The 21230-nt window shown below is 39.1% G+C and overlaps 1 protein-coding gene across 1 annotated transcript; it reads left to right on the top strand.

The window, feature by feature from the left end:
* The first annotated feature begins 7052 nt into the window (after positions 1-7052).
* LOC134853255 (protein Smaug homolog 1-like) lies at positions 7053-21210 on the top strand. Its single transcript, XM_063869228.1, has 11 exons — positions 7053-7286; positions 7644-7953; positions 8250-8389; positions 8674-8946; positions 11482-11650; positions 12290-12437; positions 16735-16903; positions 17241-17323; positions 17521-17600; positions 17827-18376; positions 20087-21210. The coding sequence occupies exons 1-11, from the start codon at positions 7055-7057 to the stop codon at positions 20840-20842; spliced, it is 2910 nt and encodes a 969-aa protein (XP_063725298.1). The 5' UTR covers positions 7053-7054; the 3' UTR covers positions 20843-21210.
* The last annotated feature ends 20 nt before the right edge of the window (positions 21211-21230 follow it).

Genomic DNA, 21230 nt, shown 5'->3' with positions numbered 1-21230 from the left:
GATTCTAGAGCGAGATGTCCTCCCTGCTGCCGTCCCCGAGTTCGCCACGGTGAGAAGAATGACCTTGGAATCAACAGACCCCCGGTAGTTCCTTCCCTGCGCGCGAGAGCCACGGTAGAGAGACAACAGAGAGAATTCAAGGAGGGCTGGGATCCTTTGCTTATTGGATACTCGGCAGCGGTGTATTTTCACACGTGTGAGATTAAGATAAATTCGTGGACTACACAAGCAAAGAAGAAAAGAAGATGCGAGGCTCGATACCCCTAAGTTTGAGGTTCGAGATGTCTTGAGAACACTTGAGGAGGCTTGACTCGAGAACAAACTGCCGATTCATGACGATGGAAGGATGATCGTGGCGGAGGATCATATTGCACTGAAGTAAATATGATGTTTGCCACTAGAAAATACCGAGCGCCTTATGGTCTGGAGGCGTTGGAGTTGAGGCAAGAAGGGAAAAGGCTGAATGCAGCAGGACCCCTGTGTGTATCCCTCACGGATTATAAGACAGCAGACCCGACGGCACCTTCACCCCTGACTGTGGGAACCCAATGAGACAGGAAGAACCTTCCAGTGGAGAACAGTTTCACTGCAGCGCTAGAGAGGAACCAGTCAGAGTCAGGAGAGGGGAGAGTATGGACGAAAATCTCAGTGAAGCTAGAGAGGAAATGGAGATGGGAAATACGCCAGACGGAGGGGCAACGAACAGTGAGTTTAGCCCCGGCACCACACGTGAGCTACTACAAAAACTGAGTGGGGACGACTGGGCAAACACGGCCACCCCACCTTCGGGATATCCCCGGAAGAATCTTGAGCTGCCACTAACGAGTGAACCATCCAACATGGGTATGGTGCTCCTAACCGACGAAGCAAGAGAGGAGAACACCTTTCAAGGCAACAAAGACATGTTCTTGAGCACGTTGGACGAGGAGGCGTGGCGAAACTTCCTGGATGTGTTCAACGAGGGGGTGGAAAACAAAGTTGGAGTAGATGACTTCAAGGAAGACCTGTGGAACACAGTAGTGAAGTTTATGGAGCCAGTCCTGGTCGCCACTGGACTGGACAAGAAAGGGAGTAAAGGACTGCTCGAGAAGATGATTGGCCTAAGGAAGCAGAATCAGGATGCCGGGGCCAACCCATGTAAATATAGCTCTATTTTAAACATGAAAACTGATGATAAAAGTAAGTTTAGTAATATGATTGAAAATACTAATATTCTTAAAGCTAGAGAAGGGGGAGGCAAGAGTCGGGAAAGAGGGACCTGGACAAAGAAGTGGAAACAATGATGGTGGTGACAACGCCCCGAGTAAGGGAAAAAGGTCTAGGAAGAGGAAACGGGAGACAGAGGGAACGAGTCCTTCGGCGGATGCGGTTTCAGAGAAGAATCTAAAAGAGACGGCTGCCATTATTCTCGCATGAGGGAAAACAGCGGCCTACAAGAGAAGCTCAGCACCCAGGTTTCGACTAGTGGACAGACGTGGGAAGTGGCATCCGCAAGGAGTCGTTTTCGACGCAACACCAAGCCATTGGGAAGCAAGTGACTTGCGATCCTTTGGAGAGTAATGCGACGAGGAATACCGCTCGGACTTGGTGGATAGCTCTGGAGACCACGAAAGAACTGGAGAAGCGCCTGAAGGAGCTTGATCGCAGGGTATCCAGCAAGCGGCGGCATTGGGCTACCCAGCAGAAGGCCGAAGTTAACAAACTAGAATTGGGAAACCAGTTGGGGCGATCTTGGGAGAACCTGCTGCTTGAGTATTTTGAAGATGCGATGAGTTGCCATTGATGGCGAATCCTTTTGTCCGAACGGCAGGATAGTTGATGTTCACGTGGAGTCTTGCGGGAGTGGCATTGGAAGCGTTGACCTCGCACAATAAATTTAAACTGGGCGGAGAGAATCTCCAGGTGTTCCAAATGCTGGTGCAACATATTGCTCGAGACAAGTCGGGATTAAGCCTAGCGAGAAGAAAAGATGCCACTTGTTTCTTGAAGTGGATTATGTCAGTGATAACCGACACTACTGTACAAATTTGCTATCAAAAAGCGAAGGGAACTAAAATTGGAAAGGAGAGTCTCCATTTTTATCTTGAACGTACACCAGGGCACTGGAATCGGAAAAAGAAGAGAGCTCGAGGCAGTCTCTAGAGAGCCATGGGAAACTTGATGAAATACGGAGGTTCTACAACAAGAAAATCGAGGAGGGGCACGACGTACATCGTAGCTTGGTCCGAGCAGAAGATTATGCGAAACCCACAAAACGTGGAGATTATCAATATGTGTTTGGAGTAATGGGAATAGCTTACAACCTTTTTTTTGGATTCGGAGGCCGGAACTGCCTACATGAATTTTGAGGTGGCAGAATTGTTGAAGTTGTGGACGGAGAAAACCATCGAGATCGATCCGACGGAGTCTGTTACTCAAGAATATGCTAGTGGTGATCAGCAGGCCGCACTCTAACAGACATGTTGGTCACAAATTTGGGGATTGTTTGTAAGTTGCTCTGACCCTCTTGGTGCCCTCATCCACACGCGAGTTTGATTGAAGAAATCACGGAGCGAGTGAGACTGTCACCAGCGAAGGAAGAAGATTTGGGGAATCTGAACGTGGTGCACAAATTAATCTTACCTCAGCGAAAGGAATCGAGGAAACGACGGGCAAACAAGAAAAGCTAGTGAAGAAAATGGAACCGGGTAGTTGTCTGGACCTGGTGTGTGGAGGTGGAGAACATGCCTGTGATGGACGATCCTGCGTCAGAATACAATCGTTTCAGAAGGATGACCTAGCCACGTGGTTTAGAGACATCACGGAGAAGGAGAAAAGTGAGGTGCAGATAGTAGCTGAGTGCTATACGAGCACCACGGTGAACATAGCGACGGCGTTGGAATTCTTCTCGAGGACGTGCAGCTTGCAATCACTGGAGATGCTAGAAACCGAACACCAACTAGTGACGGCGTTTAGCGTGGAATCATGGCCTGGAGTGTTGCAGATGGCCCAAAAGCACATCAGAGGATGGAAGATGGTTCTTGAGGCGGAGATGGCATTTCCCGTGAGTGAAGCTTACAGTTTGCCAACGAATGCAAATTCTCTACTGGGATCGGTAATGGCCAATCTGTGTGGAAGCCACTACCCCTTACATATGGCGATGGTGGAAGCATCCAGTCAGAGGGTGGTAATTGACAAAGCCTTCTCGATACCCAAGTGTCCTGGGAGCTGTGCCGGAGGACCAAAGAGCGAACTTGAGTGAGATCTGGTGAAAGGAACTCTTGAGCTTGGAAAATTATTGTTACTAGTATAATATGCCTACTATATAAATCAAAATGCTGCATGACATTTTTCTGAATGGGTAAAACAAAAGAATTTTCAATCATTAGCTTACAAAACGGAAATTCAGGCAGCAGGTGTATGCATATTCTGATCACTGTTTAGCGATAATGTGACAATTTTGCATGGTTGTGAATTTCGGGGTGTATATAAACTTCATTTTCCTGCAAACTTCTGTAAATGACCACTGGCGCCGTATCTTGAGCCGCACTCAACTTTCTGGGGGCTCACTGACAGACGACGACACGCGATGAGGACATCGATCTTGAGTCCGGGCAGTATATGCCAGTCGGTCATATTTGGAAGTTTGACCTTGAGAAAAATGTTGTCTTGATTTTAATGTGAAATGCAATTTTTAAAAAATTTGAATTGAGCAAGTTTTATGGTTTTTTTGTTCCTCTTTCTAGTCTTTTTTTTTGCTTTTTGTCTTTTGCTCGTTTTTTGTCCCCCTAGTCCCCCCCCCCCTTACTCGGTTAGCTAGGCCTCGTTCGGAGAGCGTGCCAGGAAACTTTCTCGAGTTTTCTTAAAAAGCTATCACGGTACAACCGGAAGGTTTACCTATTCCCGCTGAACCGTACCACCGGTACTCTAGAATGGGCAAGTAGCCCGGAGCTGTGTCAAGTGGGTTTGATCCTGTAGTCTTGATGTCGTAAATATACCCAGGAGCGCCATAAGAACACTATGTAACAGTCGCCTACTTAAGTCACATATGAGGCTAAGGAAAAATAGGCCCTATAACATTAGCGCAAGAGTCAGGGACACTATCTCTTGTGTTATTCTACCTCAAACGATCGGAGCCAATTTGGTTCACTTGCGACATGAGACTAAAACATTTGTTACAGCCTAAAGGCCACTACCAAAGTACCCCCAACTCTAGAAAATAAGAACGTCCCCATACTTAAGATTCAAAATAACTAAAACACGCAAACGCCATTAAAAACAGGGTCGGAACAATCCGCATATTTACTTTTTATTGTGAATTTCGGGGTGTATATAAACTTCAATTTCCTGCAAACTTCTGTAAATGACCACTGACGCCGTATCTTGAGCCGCACTCAACATTCTGGGGGCTCACTGACAGACGACGACACGCGATGAGGACATCGATCTTGAGTCCGGGGAGTATGTGCCAGTCGGTCATATTTGGAAGTTTGACCTTGAGAAAAATGTTGTCTTGATTTTAATGTGAAATGCAATTTTTAAAAAATTCGAATTGAGCAAGTTTTATGGTTTTTTTGTTCCTCTTTCTATTCTTTTTTTTTTGCTTTTCCTCTTTTGCTCGTTTTTTGTCCCCCTAGTTACCCCCTCTTACTCGGTTAGCTAGGCCTCGTTCGGAGAGCGTGCCCGGAAACTTTCTCGAGTTTTCTTAAAAAGCTATCACGGTACAACCGGAAGGTTTACCTATTCCCGCTGAACCGTACCACCGGTACTCTAGAATGGGCAAGTAGCCCGGAGCTGTGTCAAGTGGGTTTAATCCTGTAGTCTTGATGTCGTAAATACACCCAGGAGCGCCATAAGAACACTATGTAACAGTCGCCTACTTAATTCACATATGAGGTTAAGGAAAAATAGGCCCTATAACATTAGCGCAAGAGTCAGGGACACTATCTCTTGTGTTATTCTACCTCAAACGGTCGGAGCCAATTCGGTTCACTTGCGACATGAGACTAAAACATTTGTTACAGCCTAAAGGCCACTACCAAAGTACCCCCAACTCTAGAAAATAAGAACGTCCCCATACTTAAGTCTCAAAATAACTAAAACACGCGAACGCCATTAAAAACAGGGTCGGAACAATCCGCATATTTACTTTTTATTAGACAGTGGACCTTGGTCCGTTTCAGATGGATCAACCTAAAACTTTTCTTTCCTCAACATAACAATATAAAACACACTCAAGAAATTTAAATTGGGTACTCACATACCGGCACATTCTAGAATTTGAGTAACTAAGTTAACAAGCAACTCTAGAATAACTGAGGAATTAAGTTTGACTCGAGGAGTTTTAAATGAATAAATTCCAGCTTGAGAAATGAGTTTTTGGGCTGGACCATTGGGAGTCTTCGGTTTTCCTTCTTTCCATCGAAGGTTCACTCTGGTCCAATACTGGTTCGCTTTCTTCTCCACTCGCGATCACTCTGTTTTCTGTTAAGAATGAGACAGCTCTACTCTCGTATAATCTTATATCTGGAAATTGCGAATAGCAATTCCCCGCTGCTTTTTCGACTACTTTCCCGCGATTGTAGTTCGGTTCTTCCGATATTCTTTTGTGACATTCGACCAGAATGTCAAAAATGCAATCTCTGCAGAATTCGGAATTTTAGCAGTAAGCCTTCCGGATTGGTGTTTTTTAAGAACTAAGGGCGTTATTGGAACGTTTAGCCAAACGGTGAAGGCTGGAATATTCTAGTATTTTAAAATTTCAAAAATTCGAATGATGACGTCACATTTCTGAGAAATGCTGAAACGGCCATTTTAACAAGAAACGAGAGAAAAAACACAACAACATTAGTTGCGCTGACGAGAACAACTTTATCGAAATTGAAGAAGTCGAAATTGAAGAAAAACAGCAGCAGATTGCAGAGAACGTTCCGAGTTGCAACTATTGTGCTGCTACAATAGTTGCAAGGACGTTGCGAACAACGGTGAAGGGTAAGAAACCAGCCTTCCGTGTTGTCGTGAAATCGAACTTAAGGAGCTTGATTCACCGGATTCAAGAATCCGGAAGGGTCTCGGGACGGAAAACTTTTATTGACTCATATGAACTTTTAGCATCCTGTCATGTCCTGACTTGAATTTAATTGATATTTGGATTAGTTTTGACAAGGATGAGGTGCTAAGAGTTGGGGGGAAAGGGTTGATCCATCTTCGATGGAGATGATGATTTTTATCTACTCAAGAGAATAGATTTTCATGCGAGAAACTTTCATGCGAGAAAGTTTCTCGCATGAAGAGAATAGATTTTCATGCGAGAAACTTTCATGCAAGAGCATTTCATGCGAGAAACTTGAGCATGAAATGCTCACTTCGAATTTTTGAAAAATTCCATTTCACCACAAAATCATGTTTCTTGCGTTGCTCAAGGTCAAACTTCCAAATATGACCGACTGGCACACAATGCCTTTTGACAGCTCGCCCACATCCACGGTAGATTTTGGACGAATATCAGCACTTAGGCATTCATTGCACAGAAACTTTACATTTGCGGTCCTCTCCAGAAATTTGAAGATATGATGAGAGTATCCCATACACGAGCTATGCGTCCACTTTTCGCAGCCCTCGCACATCAGCCAGTTTTCCCCCACTGACTTGGAACACATGGTGCAACACTCATGACTTTTAGAGGCCAATCTTGAGCTCGTCGTAGCACCAGACATTTAATATGAAAAAGACTATCTAATAAGTTTATCACAACATTTAGGCTAATATCGTGTTTTAGGCGTTCAGAGACATTATCATGGGGGAGCACCAATTTCAATCTATATTGGGGGGGGGGGGGGGAGGGGGTATTTTGGCAGTAACCTTAAAGCTGTAACAATCGTGTCTTGCCTGCAAATTGATATTTTTCCGATTAGCTTTCCTAATTTTTCATTCACATAAAACGTGTGTTCAATGGCCGCACATTATTCTGGTTGAAAGGCACATTGCGGAAGGGCTGCTTTCAAATAACATGAAATTGTATTTTTTTTCTGTTTGTTGCTTTTTTTTCGCATAAGCGATTTTGTTTAAGACCGATATGGGCGATTTGACAGTTAATCGGTCTTCTGCGAACGTCTACAGAGAACAAGTTGATTCAATTACCAACTGGTTTAATTCATGGAATGAGTGTGAGCAGACAGTTGTTTTATTTTCTTTGATCAAAAGATTGAATTTTAAGCAAACCAAATTTGTCATGATGGTATTGGAGCAGTCACTGGCTTGTGGATCGAGTCAGCTTTCGAACCTTGAGTCTCTTGCTAACAGCATAGGCAAGTATACTATACATGGTCAAAGAATGAAGATGTTCATTGAGTACACACGTTTTGTCTTTATGCTACGCTTATAATTTTTCATCAGCTGACTCGGGCAGTCATTGAGCGGTCAAATTGGACAAAACTGATTAGGCGTATGACACCAAAAAGCTCTCTAATTTTCTAAAATAAATATGTACACCCAGGATAAGCTTAGCCGTGAGGCGGTTATTTTATGAATTTGGTTGTTTCATTGAAACGCAACCACATTAATCAGCCAAATCCTGATAGGTATTTTGACCTGGTCTAATGAGGGAAGAATTAATGAGTTAATTTCTGCGTAAGTATTAGCAACATATTTGTTCAATTGTTTAGAACATCTGAAATCCTTGGATATGAAAGACCACTCTTCAGTTTTTCAACTTCTGTCTCTACTTCCTCTTCTCAAACCCGAAAGCTCCGAAGCATCCACCGTGTTCACGGAACTCATCCCTGTTTGCATCGATTTGTGTCTAGAGAACGCAAAGAACTTGGAAGAGTGTCGGCAGTTGATGAGTTACGCTTTGATCCACCCCGCTCTAAACAGTGAACAACGAGGCTCTCTGTCGCATTTGTTTTTAGCTTTAGATCAGATGAATAATGGAGGCGGCTCAGAGAAGTTCTCAGATCTCTCTTTCAAGCTAGAGTAAGTCGATAAGATTGTCGCAATAAATGGCGCAGATTTGATACTTGGTCCGGCGAAAAAGTAATTGTAAAAAGTACGCCTGGTTTTTTCCTGAAAATGGCAAAAATCGAACTTGCCTGCTGTTTCCAATGTCTTGATATAGGGATATATCTTTACCTTATGTTTTACGTAGCGTATGCATAACGGTCTATTGATCTGGCGTTTAGAATTTCTTGATTTCCTTTTCTTCCTAGAACATACTTTTGCGAGAAAATTTGAATTTAAATCAGGATTTTGATTTATTTATTTTTGTTTAGGAGGTTAAATATAGAAAACGGAAAGTGCTCAAAGAGCAGCAGTGAACAGAACAGCAATATGCGTGACTTTGAGGCCAATGGAGTGTCATCCTCAGCCAACACACACTTGCCAATTTCAGCCACTCTATCCGCACCTCCATGTACGTCAGATATGCTTCAAATCTTGCTCGAAATTAATACTCTGATAAGTTATAGTATAAAAATAGAAACTACTCTTATCTAAAGGAATCATATCATTTTGGTATTAATGTTGGATCCAGCAAAAAATTACCTATTTGAATGCTACGTGTTGATTTTAAAGCAATGGGCTTCGGTTTTACCTGAAGAAAGTCAAAAATTACTTAAAAAGTTGTTTGAAAATGTTTAAATCTGTCTGAGTCAAGTTTTGTAGACACTCGAAACTGACCAGGCGTTCTTTTTTCAGCTTTCGTAAGCAATACAAACAGCCAACAATTGCATATGCCATATAATTACTACGCACAACACCCCGCCAATGGTGCAATCGCTACAAACTTTCAAGTGCCAACTCCCCCCACCCCACTCTCTACTAGCCCAGACTACGACAGTTCGTACGGGGGGTCAACAGGTAGTCTAGTGGAGACGTGTGAGAATGCGATTATGAGTGTAGGCAATGGAGGGCAAGCATCATCGTCTGGAGGGTGTACGTCGAAGGAAGTGGACAGATCAGGAATGAAAGGTAATTCTTGAGGTTCATTCAGAAATTTCTTTTTGATGTAGAAAGTGTTTAAGCAACTTAATGAACATTAATGCTAGAAACTAGCGAAATTGGTTGTTGAGTAAAATCAAGCGCCTTCGTTAATGCCTGCGCTTATCGCATTAGCAGCAGGAGTTTGAATCGAACGTTATATTTTCCGGGCTAACTTAAAATGCGTATACATTCTTTCCTGCGTTTTTTTTGCTCCTTTTGCTTGTGTATGCTACGTGCACCTTTACCTCTGAGCTCTTTTGCTTCTTTTGAATGAGTTTAATGGCTGCTTATACGAATTAAGTTTGATGAGTATCTTCATATAATTTTGGAAGGATCTCTCGGGTAAACCGGACGGATTGCCGAAAATTTTGTTAGCTAACAGAATTCGGTATTGAAAAATATGAGACAAATAAGCTTGAGCCTTAAACGGTTAGAAAGAAGAATTTATTTTTCCGAAATTCATCAGAATAATAACTCATCGGAAGGGCCCGCTAACGAGACCTTGAGGGTGGGCCAGCCGTGGCCGAGTGGTGTAAGGCACAGGTCTCTCAACATGAGAATCGTGCGTTCGAATCCCACGTCTGTCACGGTTGGAGGGGTCCCAGTGTCATCCGCCTCCTCAAGGTGGGACCGGCTATGGCGAATTTGATCACATCACTTTCCCCACTGTTGATTCGGCATTGAGCAGGACCGGGGGATAGTAAAATTTATGAGGCTAGTAAAAAAAACCTTGAATAGCGCATCAATGGTAGACAGCATCATGAACAAAGGAACGAATAAATCATTATGAAAACCGCTAAACACAGCACTACGACTAATGTTTACCAAACACCACTAGTTGTAAACAGGATTTTTTAAAAAAAAACATTGTTTTGGTTCTGTTCGAAAAAATTGTCGAGGAATTTCAAAAAAGTCACACAAGTTATCATATCCCCACAATTTAAAAAGGCTCTGGGCCGCCATATTTCACCATATAAATCGCAATCCACGGTTGTAGCTTTTTCCAAGGTATTGTAATTCCTTGATATTAAAAATTTGTGTTTCCAGCTCGTTACTTAGAAGTATCCATTTTTAAGTTTATGGTTAAAACTTTTACTTTTGGAATATTTGCTTTTTCTAATCCTTTTTTGGAACGGCTCCTCGTTTTAAGCAAATTAATTTGTCCAGCTCCCCGGTAGACTATATATTGCCTTTCAAAATGTTTTACGCTAAATGTTTCTTTCAGCATGTTAGGTTTACCCCCTACATATTGCTCGTAATGGATTTTGAAAACTAAACTACGATTTTTTCAAAAATCTTCACTATGAAAATTTTTTATAGATCGCGGTACGACTTTTAGTGGCTCGTAGGCATAAAGCTCACGCACTGGTAGCAGCTAAATTTTCACTTGAATGTCTTCTGAGTGGTCATCACGCTTTCTAAAACATTTCAATTCAATATCTTTTTCTGAAGGATAAAAATAGGCAGCAAGGAGGAAAAAGTAAAACAGCCGCATATAAGAATGCAATACTTGATACTTGCTTTGATGTTACTGCGATAATAAGCTTAAAGCTGATGCCGAATTGTTTGAATTCGTAGCTTTCAAATAATGCCTGGCTGTTTTGCTAATCGCATTTTTACATCAAAATAAGTCAACAAAACCGCATGATTTTTTCAACGCAAGAGTCTAATTATAATGGTTACTTTTTTTCATTTAACCTATCATGTGCAATTTTTCTCAATACTTTTTATATATGTTCTGATTAAGAGTAATGAAAGTAGTCAAGACTCTTATATAGCTTTTGCTGATTTAAGTTTTTTTTTCAGGAAAAGTCTTAAAGTCTCTAATAACTACAGATGTGCATTCATACATATTGGTGTATTTATGAATGCACTTATGTATACATGAAATTTTTGAGTTCAGTTGAAATTATTCTGGTGAAAGTGACGTAAACAGCACTCTCCAAGTACGAACGTGAAAAAAGCGCGAAAAAACGTGAACAATTTCTAGTTTCGAAACTGGAATTTAATTTTTAGATTTCCAGCGGAATGAAAACTTTTCTCTAGCTGGGTTCATCTTATCAAAAAAGCTCACTGATCTTTAGAACAATCATAATTGTTCTAGAAGTTTAAAGAGCTTAAAGGGCATCCATTTTTTCGTTGAAACTCGAAAGATAGGATTTTTTCAAGAAAGTCAGTGTTTTTTTGTTTACTTGCGTTCATTACTCTTTTCCGATGCTCGATTGGCTATGTTCTTGAAAAATTGGACCGTTTAAGTGAAGACCTATTACTTAAAAAATTGGTCACTTTTGGATAGTCGAGAGACGGAAAAGTAACATGTGTTCACTTCTTGTCTTGAGAATATCTCCCGTATGTATGGCCCAAATAATTGTAATTTATTGCAAAATGATAACTTTGAAAAAAACTCATCGAAATTTTAAATAGGTAAGTCGAAAAGAGCCACAAAGCCAGCTGACCCTCTTCTGAAATTCATTGATATATTCCAGATGTTTCAGCTTTCTTAAATCCATTAATTTGTTGCAGATGTTCCAGTATGGCTGAAGAGTCTTCGTCTGCACAAGTACTCTGCCATGTTCAGTCAGTTCAGCTATGAGGAGATGCTGAGTCTGGACGATGAGAAACTGACTGCTCTGGGTGTGACCAAAGGAGCCAGACACAAGATTGTGATCTCAGTCACCAAACTGAATGAGAGGTTTGTTTTTGTTGTTGTGGCCTCATCTCCTTCATCAACAGCGGGTTTCGTTTCGTTTTCTCTTCTGGTTTCTTCATCTTATTAAGTGTGAATGAACGTATTGACGACACTTTTATAGGTCGATTTGATTTATACTTTACTCTATAAATCAGTCTTTCCTGAGTTCCGTGGCAGTTTTCCAACTGTCGGCTGGGAAGGTTTAACTCGCAAAAGAAGTCAGCTGTTTAAACTAAGCTCAAAACCATGGTTTCAAAAGATCGTTGTAGATTCTGGGGAAAATTTTACAGACCAAAGTTAAGTTAGTGGCCTTAATCCACACTAATCCCTCTGTTCGAAAAATGAGTATCAAAAATCAATTGTCAAAATCCTGGTGCTAAATGTTAAAAAGTGTGACCTCATTAATCAAATTGAATGAAAGAAATAGATTGTAATTATTTCATTTCCAGAGTTGCATAAAAAACTAAATTGCATTTTGGAGAGTTGCATTTTGGAGAAAAAAAAACTAATTTTTTTAAACTAAAAATATAAGATATTGATTGATTCCATCCATGAACAGGGTATAAATTTTTTCGCATCAATTGTGGTTTCCAAAATCTACCAGAAAATTTGGACAAAACTAACACACAGTTGTTTTTCAAGGTCGAAAGAATTGAGGCAGATGGAAAAAGACGCCGTGGACTGTGGAGGCAATGTGAAACAACTGTTGTGCGACCTCAAACTAATAGTGAACACTCCAATCAAATACTGCGGAGACGGCAACACACAGACCACTGCGAATCAGAATCAGGTATGTTTTCAAGTAGTTTGGCTGAAATTGACTTGATTTTTATTGAAAAAGAAATTAATTGAGAATGTGAGCTAGGAAAAATTTCCTCGTCGTTAATTGTTTATTTTTCGTTCCATTTGTTAGTCAATGTACGAAATGATAAGTCTTATGCAGGTCGTGTGTTTTTTTTCTGAAACAATGTCGCTCAAATTTATATTTGATTTGATTTATAGTTTCTTTACTTTTGTGATTAGCCAGGTGCTAGAATATTACAACCGGGTACAAGACTATTTATTTGCTTGTTATTTTGCTGTCTATGTTAATCGTTCTTGCAATGTTCGTTTTTTTTCAGAAAATGTTTGGTTGATTAATGGCTTTTAAAAACTGTCTTCTTTAAATCTGTCGGCTTATTTCCTGAAATGATTCAGATTTTGCCTAATTCTGTTGATATTTTTTAATTTTGGCTAAATTCTCAAAATCAATCTCATAACGTCTCTAATGAACTGGATAAAAACAAAATAGTTATTTTTTTTCTATTGGTGTCAAGTTTTTCTGTCAAGATATCTTAAATCGGCTGTCATTGTCACATACTTTTGGTGGAGGTAACTGAGTTTATGAATTTTTGTGCATCATTTAAGGATTTTTTTTTGCGCCATCAACTGATTGCTTCATGCTTTACATAGTATGTTTTTTTTAATTATGCGCATTTTGGAAACGCTGCCATTTCTTTACTTCAAAACCGATCGTTTTGAATATGGTATGAATCGATTGATAATTGAATATTTCTGTAAAACATTTTAAAATAAAGTTTTTAAGAATAATGAACGTAGTGAAGACTTTCATATAGGGCTTGCTGATTTTTTTTCAGGAAAAAGAATTAAAATATTGATGCACTTAGTTAATTCACTTTTTGAGTTCAATTAAAATTCATCTGCTGAAAGCATACTGACCACTTTGGTCACTCATGAGTGACCAGTCTTTTTTGGTTACATTTTGGTCACTCTTTGTCTCAAAGTCACCTTTCTAAAATGTTAACCTGTGGAATTATGAAACGCTATGCCCTGCATCTAGACGAGACAACTTATAATGGGAAAATTCGCATTGAATTCTGGACATCCTATGTTGTTTTCGGCAAGAAAACTTCTCGTTACCTTTGTCATCGAACAATTTTTTTAGTTTAATTACAGCTAAATTAAGTTTTTTGAACGCCTTGAAGGTTTTTTTGTTTGAGTGTTGGAGAGCGAAGGTCACTTTTGGTCACTTTTTTATCTTGTTTTGGTCACTTTTTACAAAATTGTGATGGTCATTTTTTACTCTTTCCCCATGTGGTCAGTCTGGCTGAAAGTGACATAAATAGCACTCTTCAAATACGAACGTGGAAATGGCGCAAAAAAAAACGTGAACGATTTCTAGTTTCGAAAGTGGAATTTCATTTTTAGATTTCCAGCGGAATGAAAGCTTTAGCTGTTGATCCAATTCTCTCTAGTTGGGTTAATGTTATCAAAAAAGCGCCCATCATAATTTGTTCTAGAATTTCAAAGAGTTTCCATTCAAAGGGCATCCATTTTTTCTTTGAAATTCGAAAGCTGAGATTTTTCTACAGTCAGTGTGTTTTTATATTTACTCGCGTTCATTACTCTTTTCCAATCTTCGATTGGCTATGTTCATTTCAGCAGTTGCTGAAAATGCCGATCATTCACTGCGCGACATTTTTTAATTTATTTTACAATGTTTTGAGTTGACCTTAATACTTCGGCACTTGTTATGGCATGGACAACGTGTTTTTCCGATATTTTGAGCTCTACGATAGTTCGGAGATTTTCGTTTTTGACTTTAGCCCTGACCATCCCTCAAAACTGGATATTCAGCTCAGGTTTCTGAGCCGCACGCGGTAGTTGTGCCTTTTGATTGAATATTTGATCCCCAAATTTGGTTGGTAGCAATGTCGTGACCCTATGCAAGGTGTGTGGGTGCTCTGTGTTGCATAAACCAGCATCGACGTAGCTCTCCTGTTTTCGAGGAGAGGACATTATTGATTTTCAACAATAGCTTCGTAGCTTACTGGTTGGTCGTTCTGGTCGACAAACCAAAAAGGACCTAAAATGGCACCCTGAGCACGCCAACCTAGCTCATAAATTTGGTTCTGCTTTGGCAGTGGCTTTCAATAAAGTAATTAAGGTTCGCAGAAGCCAAAATGCGCAAGTTCTGTGCATATTTGGAGCTGCATCCACGACCCACCATTTTTCGTTCTCAAGAGTAACTCATTTTTTTAAGAAACCACATGCAAAAAGTCTGAGAGGGTAGTTGTTTTAGGTTTAATTTTTTGAACTTATCTGCTTTTGTTATGTTTCATCTTCAACGAATGCCGCACGATTCTTCAAAGAGTTGTAAAGGACGCCTTGATTGTAGAGTTTTTGCACGCTTTACGCAGTGATTTTTCTGGATTTTGTATGAAAAATCTTTCTACAGCCTTATGTAGGCCATCCTGAAAAGAAGTTGGTCGACTAACTTCTCAGACGGTGATCTCTCCTTAGCACTGAACTTTGCTATTTTCGAATAACGATGGTCTATAATATCGTCTCGAACTCAATTGAATTTTCTAATGGAGTAAAAACTGCCTTCTAACCCATGCAGTTGAAAAGTTTTTGTAAGAGAGATGATAGAACGTTTTTGTTCTGGCGTGAGTAATAAAATTGTCCTAAAATGTTACCTTAGAGCGCATCAACACAACTCATATTTTTGGCTTTACCTTGGCAGTGGTCCTCGATAATGCATTAGGGGTTCTCAATAGCCCCAATTAGCGAATTTTGTGCATAGTCGGAGCTACATAGACGACTCACCATTTCTCGTCTCCAATAACAACATAATCTGAGAAAAGCTGATTTTCTTCAAAAAACCACATGCAAAAAATGTCTATGAGAGGGTAATTGTCAGGGTGTTTTTTTCTAGAACCATTCTGATTTTGTATGGTTTCCTCTTCAACGATTGCCGCACGATTGTTCAAACAGTTATCATGAACGCATTGATTGCGAAGTGATGTTTCTGGATTTTGTATGAGAAATGTTTCTACTGCGTTGTTTAGTCCATCTTGAAAGAGATAGGCCAACTAACTCTTCGGACGGTGCTCTCTCCTTAGCATTGAAACTTTTGCTTAGTTCAAATAACGGTATAAAACATTGATTTTCTTTCAGCTATAATTTTAGTTAAATTTGTACTTTCTCTGATTTTTTTCGAATTGAAAATTGGCTGTCGTTTGTCTTCATAATTTTTCCAAATAAAGTTATTGTTTTCTAGTATAGTGTCTATGTTTTTTCATGGCTTGAGTGGAACTTTTTCCCAGTGTTTCCCTATGAAAGTACGAATGGTTACTAAGCAGATTTTGAATTATTTAAACATTTTGTGAAAATAAGATTTTTATCTTTGCAGATTTACTTTGAGACGCAGTTTTTTTTGCAGATTTCGTTGAAACGTTTTTCCCCTTATTTGTTTGGGCTTTCGAAAAATTACAATATTTCTGTTTTTATATCTTAACCCGTTTGTGAAAAAATTAGAAGACTTGGTCGCGAACATAAGTCGTTGATTTTTTTGGTTTTTTTTTCAGCAAAAGGTCCTTTTTGTCCATGCCCAACTTGATATTATAGGTTTTTATTTTTTTTGAAGTGAAGGCATATACCGTTTTACAAGTACGAAAGCGCACATAGCGTAAAAAATGTGAGCGACTTCTAGTTTTGAAAGTGAATTTTAATTTTTTAGATTGCTCAGCAAAGTATGAACTTCTTCTATTGATATAATTTTCTCAGTTCGAGTTGATTATTTTTTCAATCATAATTTGTTTTTGAAATTAAAAGAGCTGTAACGGCATTTATGTTTCGTGAAGTTCGAAAGGTTTTAAAAAAAACAAGTCAGTCATTTTTCATTTTCCGTGCGTTAATTGGCATTTTTCCAGCTGTCTGTTTGTCATGTTTTCATCTTTTTGTGCAGTTTTTGTTGCTGAAAATATATACATTCAGTTTTCAATTGGCTAAATTGCCGGGAAAGTAGGCTCATATTCTCAAAGCGAAAGCGGCACGTGATTGATTGTTACTAAAAAAGTATTTTCGGAGTTTTCTCAAATTGAGTTACTGTTATTACAAAAAAAAACATCAACCATAAAAAATCTTGAAATTCAAAGAGCTTTTTGGGTGATGTTTTTTCAAAATTATCAATCTTTTTAATAATACTCTTCTAACTGTCTGTTGTCTATGTCACTCACTTACCAAAATTTTTTTGCTGGTTTGGAAAATGTGTTTTCTTTTGTAGAAACTAATTTTTGTTCTAGAATCAGCGGACTTCGAAGCAGAATTCAGATGATACTGAAGGCGAACCGAGTGAATCGGGCGAGGCTGCAGGCGATGGATCGGAAGATGATAATGATGCGAAGATGTGTCAGAAGAATCCGCTGGCAATGGAAGATTTGCCGAGCTTGATTTGCAGTGTTCTGGGAAAATGTAAGTTCTTCAGCTTTTTGCAAATAAATTCGTTTTTTTAGCTATTCTTTGTGTTGAGCTCCACAATGTGGGCGTTGGTCATTTCTAACGCCAATCAGAAGACCCTAGTTATCATAAAAGTTCTATTTTTGACCGAATAGACATTTAATTTCACCCACCGGTAATGTCCTCAGTTTTACGGACTTTGTTTGCTATACGCGGCTTCATTTGGTATTCAAGAGCTTCTACTCCCATAAAGAATTAAGCATGCACAAATTTTCTACCTTGAAACGAAGTTCCTGTTTTTTCACTAATTAAAGACCTGAGGATATATTTATGAGTGTTTTGTATCTTTTAGTGTGCAGTCAGATCCTTCTGCATCCGGATGAGGACAACTGCAACACTTTCATTCAGGTCCTCGAAAGATGCAATGGTCACGCGGTAAGATAATACAATTTCCAGTCTACTATTACATGGGTCTGGTGCGCAAGTGGTAGGTGAAGGTTGTTGGCAATCATATGGTTGTTGGTTCATTATTCGCACTAACTGAATAATTATAAAATCTAAATAAGCGAGCATCAGTTTTATTTTGTCTACTCGACGCATTATTTCGTTTCATTTTGTCTCTTTTGTAACAGGCGTTCACGTCGACTCAGAAGGAGAAGATCAGCCAGTGGAGAACTCAGTGTCAACGCATATCTCGATCTGCACAGCAGAAGTGAGTAGTTGTCTAATAAATGAATATTCTGAGCGACAACGTTTTTCTTAGTCTGAATATTTAATCGTGTAGTGAAATATATCAATTTTTTGAAGAACGCTTTTTTAAGATACTTCTCATTTTGAATATCAAAATACAGGTTGACTTCAAACAACTACCCAAATGTCAATCCTATTTTTACCAGTGAACTATACGTTTGCTGAGTATAATAATCGGTTTTTCTCAGGACATTGGGAAATGGGTACACATCAGTCATGTACAGACGACCCAGCTACCCCTACGGCTCAACCAGTGCACTGGCCTCAAATTCCTCTCCCTACCTCTCACACACGAGGAAAATATCCATTCCAACAACCATGTATAACAACAACAGCAATACAATGCTACCTCATAATAACAACAATTTGCACAGTAATATTTGCCAACAAGGAATGGGCAATAGTTATGGATTATTCCAACAGAATGGAAACGTGGCCACAGGAGTGCCGACGCCGGCGGCCGGTTGTACCGGAAGCATTGCAGTGGGATCGGGTCGCAATAATACAAATGTATATAGAGGCTACAGTGATGTTCAAAAAAACTCGAATTCATCTCAAGTGAACCCGGATTTTGGTTTGAAGTATAACAGAACAGGAATGGGAGGAGTTAACGGGTTTATGGACGGAAGTGCGAAGATGTTTGGAAGTCAAAATGGACAGAGATTTGCTCCAACTGCATCTTCGAATTTAGTTGCGAATGCGTCGTTTGCGAATACGTCGAATCAGAACAGAAACGCGGTAAGTTTGATGCAGAACTGACCATTGGGCAAAATTTTTATATTGTTTATTTAACAGAAAACGATTTCAATTTTTTACAAAGTCAGTCTCGCATAAATTGTTGCTGCGCGAAATTGCTGTATCTGTTGCAGTATCTGTTGCAGTACTGCTCTAATTCTAATCGTGTCTAAGAGCATCGCGTCAGCGAATCAATAGCCAATTACGTAGGTGGCATTTTTTCGAAGCTTATCTGTGCTTGTTCTTGCAATTGAAAGCTCCTTTTTGCCATTTTTACCTGCGTTTGCTTAGTGAAGCCTTGCTTCTCTGTAGACGTTTTTTTTTTAAAAAAAAAAGATTTTTTGACAATCGAAGCTAAGTGTAAAAATTTAAAGGCTGAACAAACAAAGACCAGAAAGTTTTATTCTACAAAAAATCCACAAACTAGCAGAAAAAAACTCTGGGACAATTTATTTTTGTATTTGCTCAATCTCGGGTTGCGTTCTTTTTTATTAAGGTTAAAAGAACGAAGTCATTTTCAGTTATATAGGTCTTGATGATTGATTTTTCAGGAAAGTGTCATAAAAATAATTACTGAAGTGCGTTCATACATATTAATGCGTTTATGAATGCACTTACATATAAATACACTTTTTGAATTCAATTTAAATTCATCTGCTGAAATTAGTTCAAATTGCGCTCTACAATTACCAACCCGGAAATAACGCGAAAAAAAAAACGTGAAAAAAAACTTCTAGTTTCGCAGGTAGGTTGTAGTTTTCAGATTTCCGAGCGCAATAAAAAATTTACCCATTGATCTAGTTTTCTTAAATTCGGTTTATTTTATCCAAAATTGTCAATCATAAATTGTTCTTGAAATTCAAAAAGCTTTAAGGCCATAATTTTTTTCCGAATTTTGGAAGTTCGAACAAGTCCTTTTTATTGCGTCCTTGTGTCCATTGACTATTTTCCAACGGTCTGTTGGCTACGCATTGCATTCTAATTTATGCATTCATAAAAGATTGCATTTCTAATTTATGCGTTATTAGGCATAAGTTTTTATTATTTCTGAAATTGTCAGAATTGTTCGTTCTATTTAGAAAGATTTGATTCGAATAATTGTTCCGACTTTCGATACGAAAGTAACGGAATATTTGTGCTCGGGGTGGGTTTTTTTTTCTTCAGACAAATTTCGACTTTTTAACTAGCCATTTTTGACGGAATTTTCTTATATCATTCAAAAGGTTTTGTTGTCCTGAGCTTAAATTTGAAAAGATGTTTCACCTGTGATCATTTTTCATAAAGTTATGGGGGTTTAAAGATTGCCATTTTGGCCAATTTGGAACAATTAACGCGCGATATATTTCGCGCTATTAACGCGTAAGCGGAGATTTAATCCGTCATAGAAATCATTCCAAATTGGTTGAAGGAAGCTCATTTGCCATAATTGATTTGTTACTAGGAGCGAAATCTATTCTTTTGTACTTTATATGGCGTGTGGGGGGATGATTTCATAAAAAAAACTCAATTTTTAGAATTTTTTTTTCATTTTCTTTTTATTACATTTAATTTTTTATGTTACTACTGCTTCATAAACCTTAGGAGGCAGTCAGAACATTCAGGGCTTCGCCCTGATACGAGCAGTCTTGTTTTGTATTCCTGATTCAATTTGTGAAAGATGTGTTAATTATCGAATATGGAGATAGAAACTTATTTTTGAGGTGTATTTTTCAGTATCTGAGTGACCCGAGAATGTTCCAACAATTCTCCGCCTCAAACCAGATGTCAATGAACCACCACAACAACTGCAATACCACAAACAACAATATGAATCATAATCATCAAGAACAATATCATCAGAATAACAATAACAACAGTAATGCATATGCACATATACCACCTCAGCCTATGAACGCAATGCGGTCCTCGAATCTGATTGGCTCGTCAAATCGATCTTCTTCAATTTCAGCCAATCACCATCAGCCTCTATCGCACACTCTTTCGTGCACCGCGGCTGTTACTGGAAACAATCGGAACGCCCCAACTGGTGCTATCGGAATGGAACACCATCAGTTGCATAAACCGTTGTTGCGGACCCAATCTGCTGGCGGGAACCCTGCGTTGTCGGGTCGGACAATGACAGCCATGCCTCAATCCTTTGCCATTGGAGCTCAAATGAGCTCGAACTACTTGAATCAAAACTCCAGTTCGGGTAATTTTGATTCGAATAATTCAACTACTGAGAGACGCGCGTCTCAAATGTTACCCATATCTATGCAATCTATTACCTCTTATTACGATTTCTGCAATAATGCCAATGTTTCAACGATGGCCCAGCCAACGCAATCTTCTGCTTTCCATTCAAATTCGGCTAATCAGGTCGATTCGATTTCGAGTCTGGAGTCACTCTGCAGATCTGTAGCTGATCACGCGTTAGAAACGAACGCAGAGTGTGTTTCGCCATCCTCGTCTCTCCTAGCCGACGACTGATTTGACAGAAACTGTGCTAATGATTGCTTCAAAAAGCCGAAAGCTCAATTTGCCGAATATTGAATGTATTCTTTAGTGCTAATATAGCAGATGTTGAATTTCTAATGTTCTCATAAGTCATCATCGCCCTTTTAATTATTACTTATTTATGACATATTGGAAAGCTTTTCTTCCAATCATTTTTAGCTGTTATTTTTCGATTTTTGATATATGGTTTGTTACCACCAAATAATCGTGTCTGTTTTTAAATCTTTCCTCTATTAATTGTAAATGTGACTTTTTAAACTTCACAGTATTTAGACAAATATACAACAATTTTTTGTTAAAGGTCGATGGTAGAATATCTGGTTTAATATTGAATAGTTAAACTTCTGGCTCATTTAAAAAT

This window comes from Symsagittifera roscoffensis, chromosome 8 (assembly GCF_963678635.1).
Source record: "Symsagittifera roscoffensis chromosome 8, txSymRosc1.1, whole genome shotgun sequence".
Classification (NCBI taxonomy): domain Eukaryota; kingdom Metazoa; phylum Xenacoelomorpha; order Acoela; family Convolutidae; genus Symsagittifera; species Symsagittifera roscoffensis.
This window is presented reverse-complemented; position numbering and strand designations above follow the sequence as displayed.

Excerpts from the sequence above, each read along its gene's own strand:
- LOC134853255 (XM_063869228.1), top strand. The coding sequence starts at position 7,055 with ATGGGCGATTTGACAGTTAATCGGTCTTCTGCGAACGTCTACAGAGAA. Across the intron at positions 11,651-12,289 it reads GTCACCAAACTGAATGAGAG|GTCGAAAGAATTGAGGCAGA; the intron begins GTTTGTTTTTGT and ends TTGTTTTTCAAG. Across the intron at positions 17,601-17,826 it reads TCTCGATCTGCACAGCAGAA|GACATTGGGAAATGGGTACA; the intron begins GTGAGTAGTTGT and ends GGTTTTTCTCAG.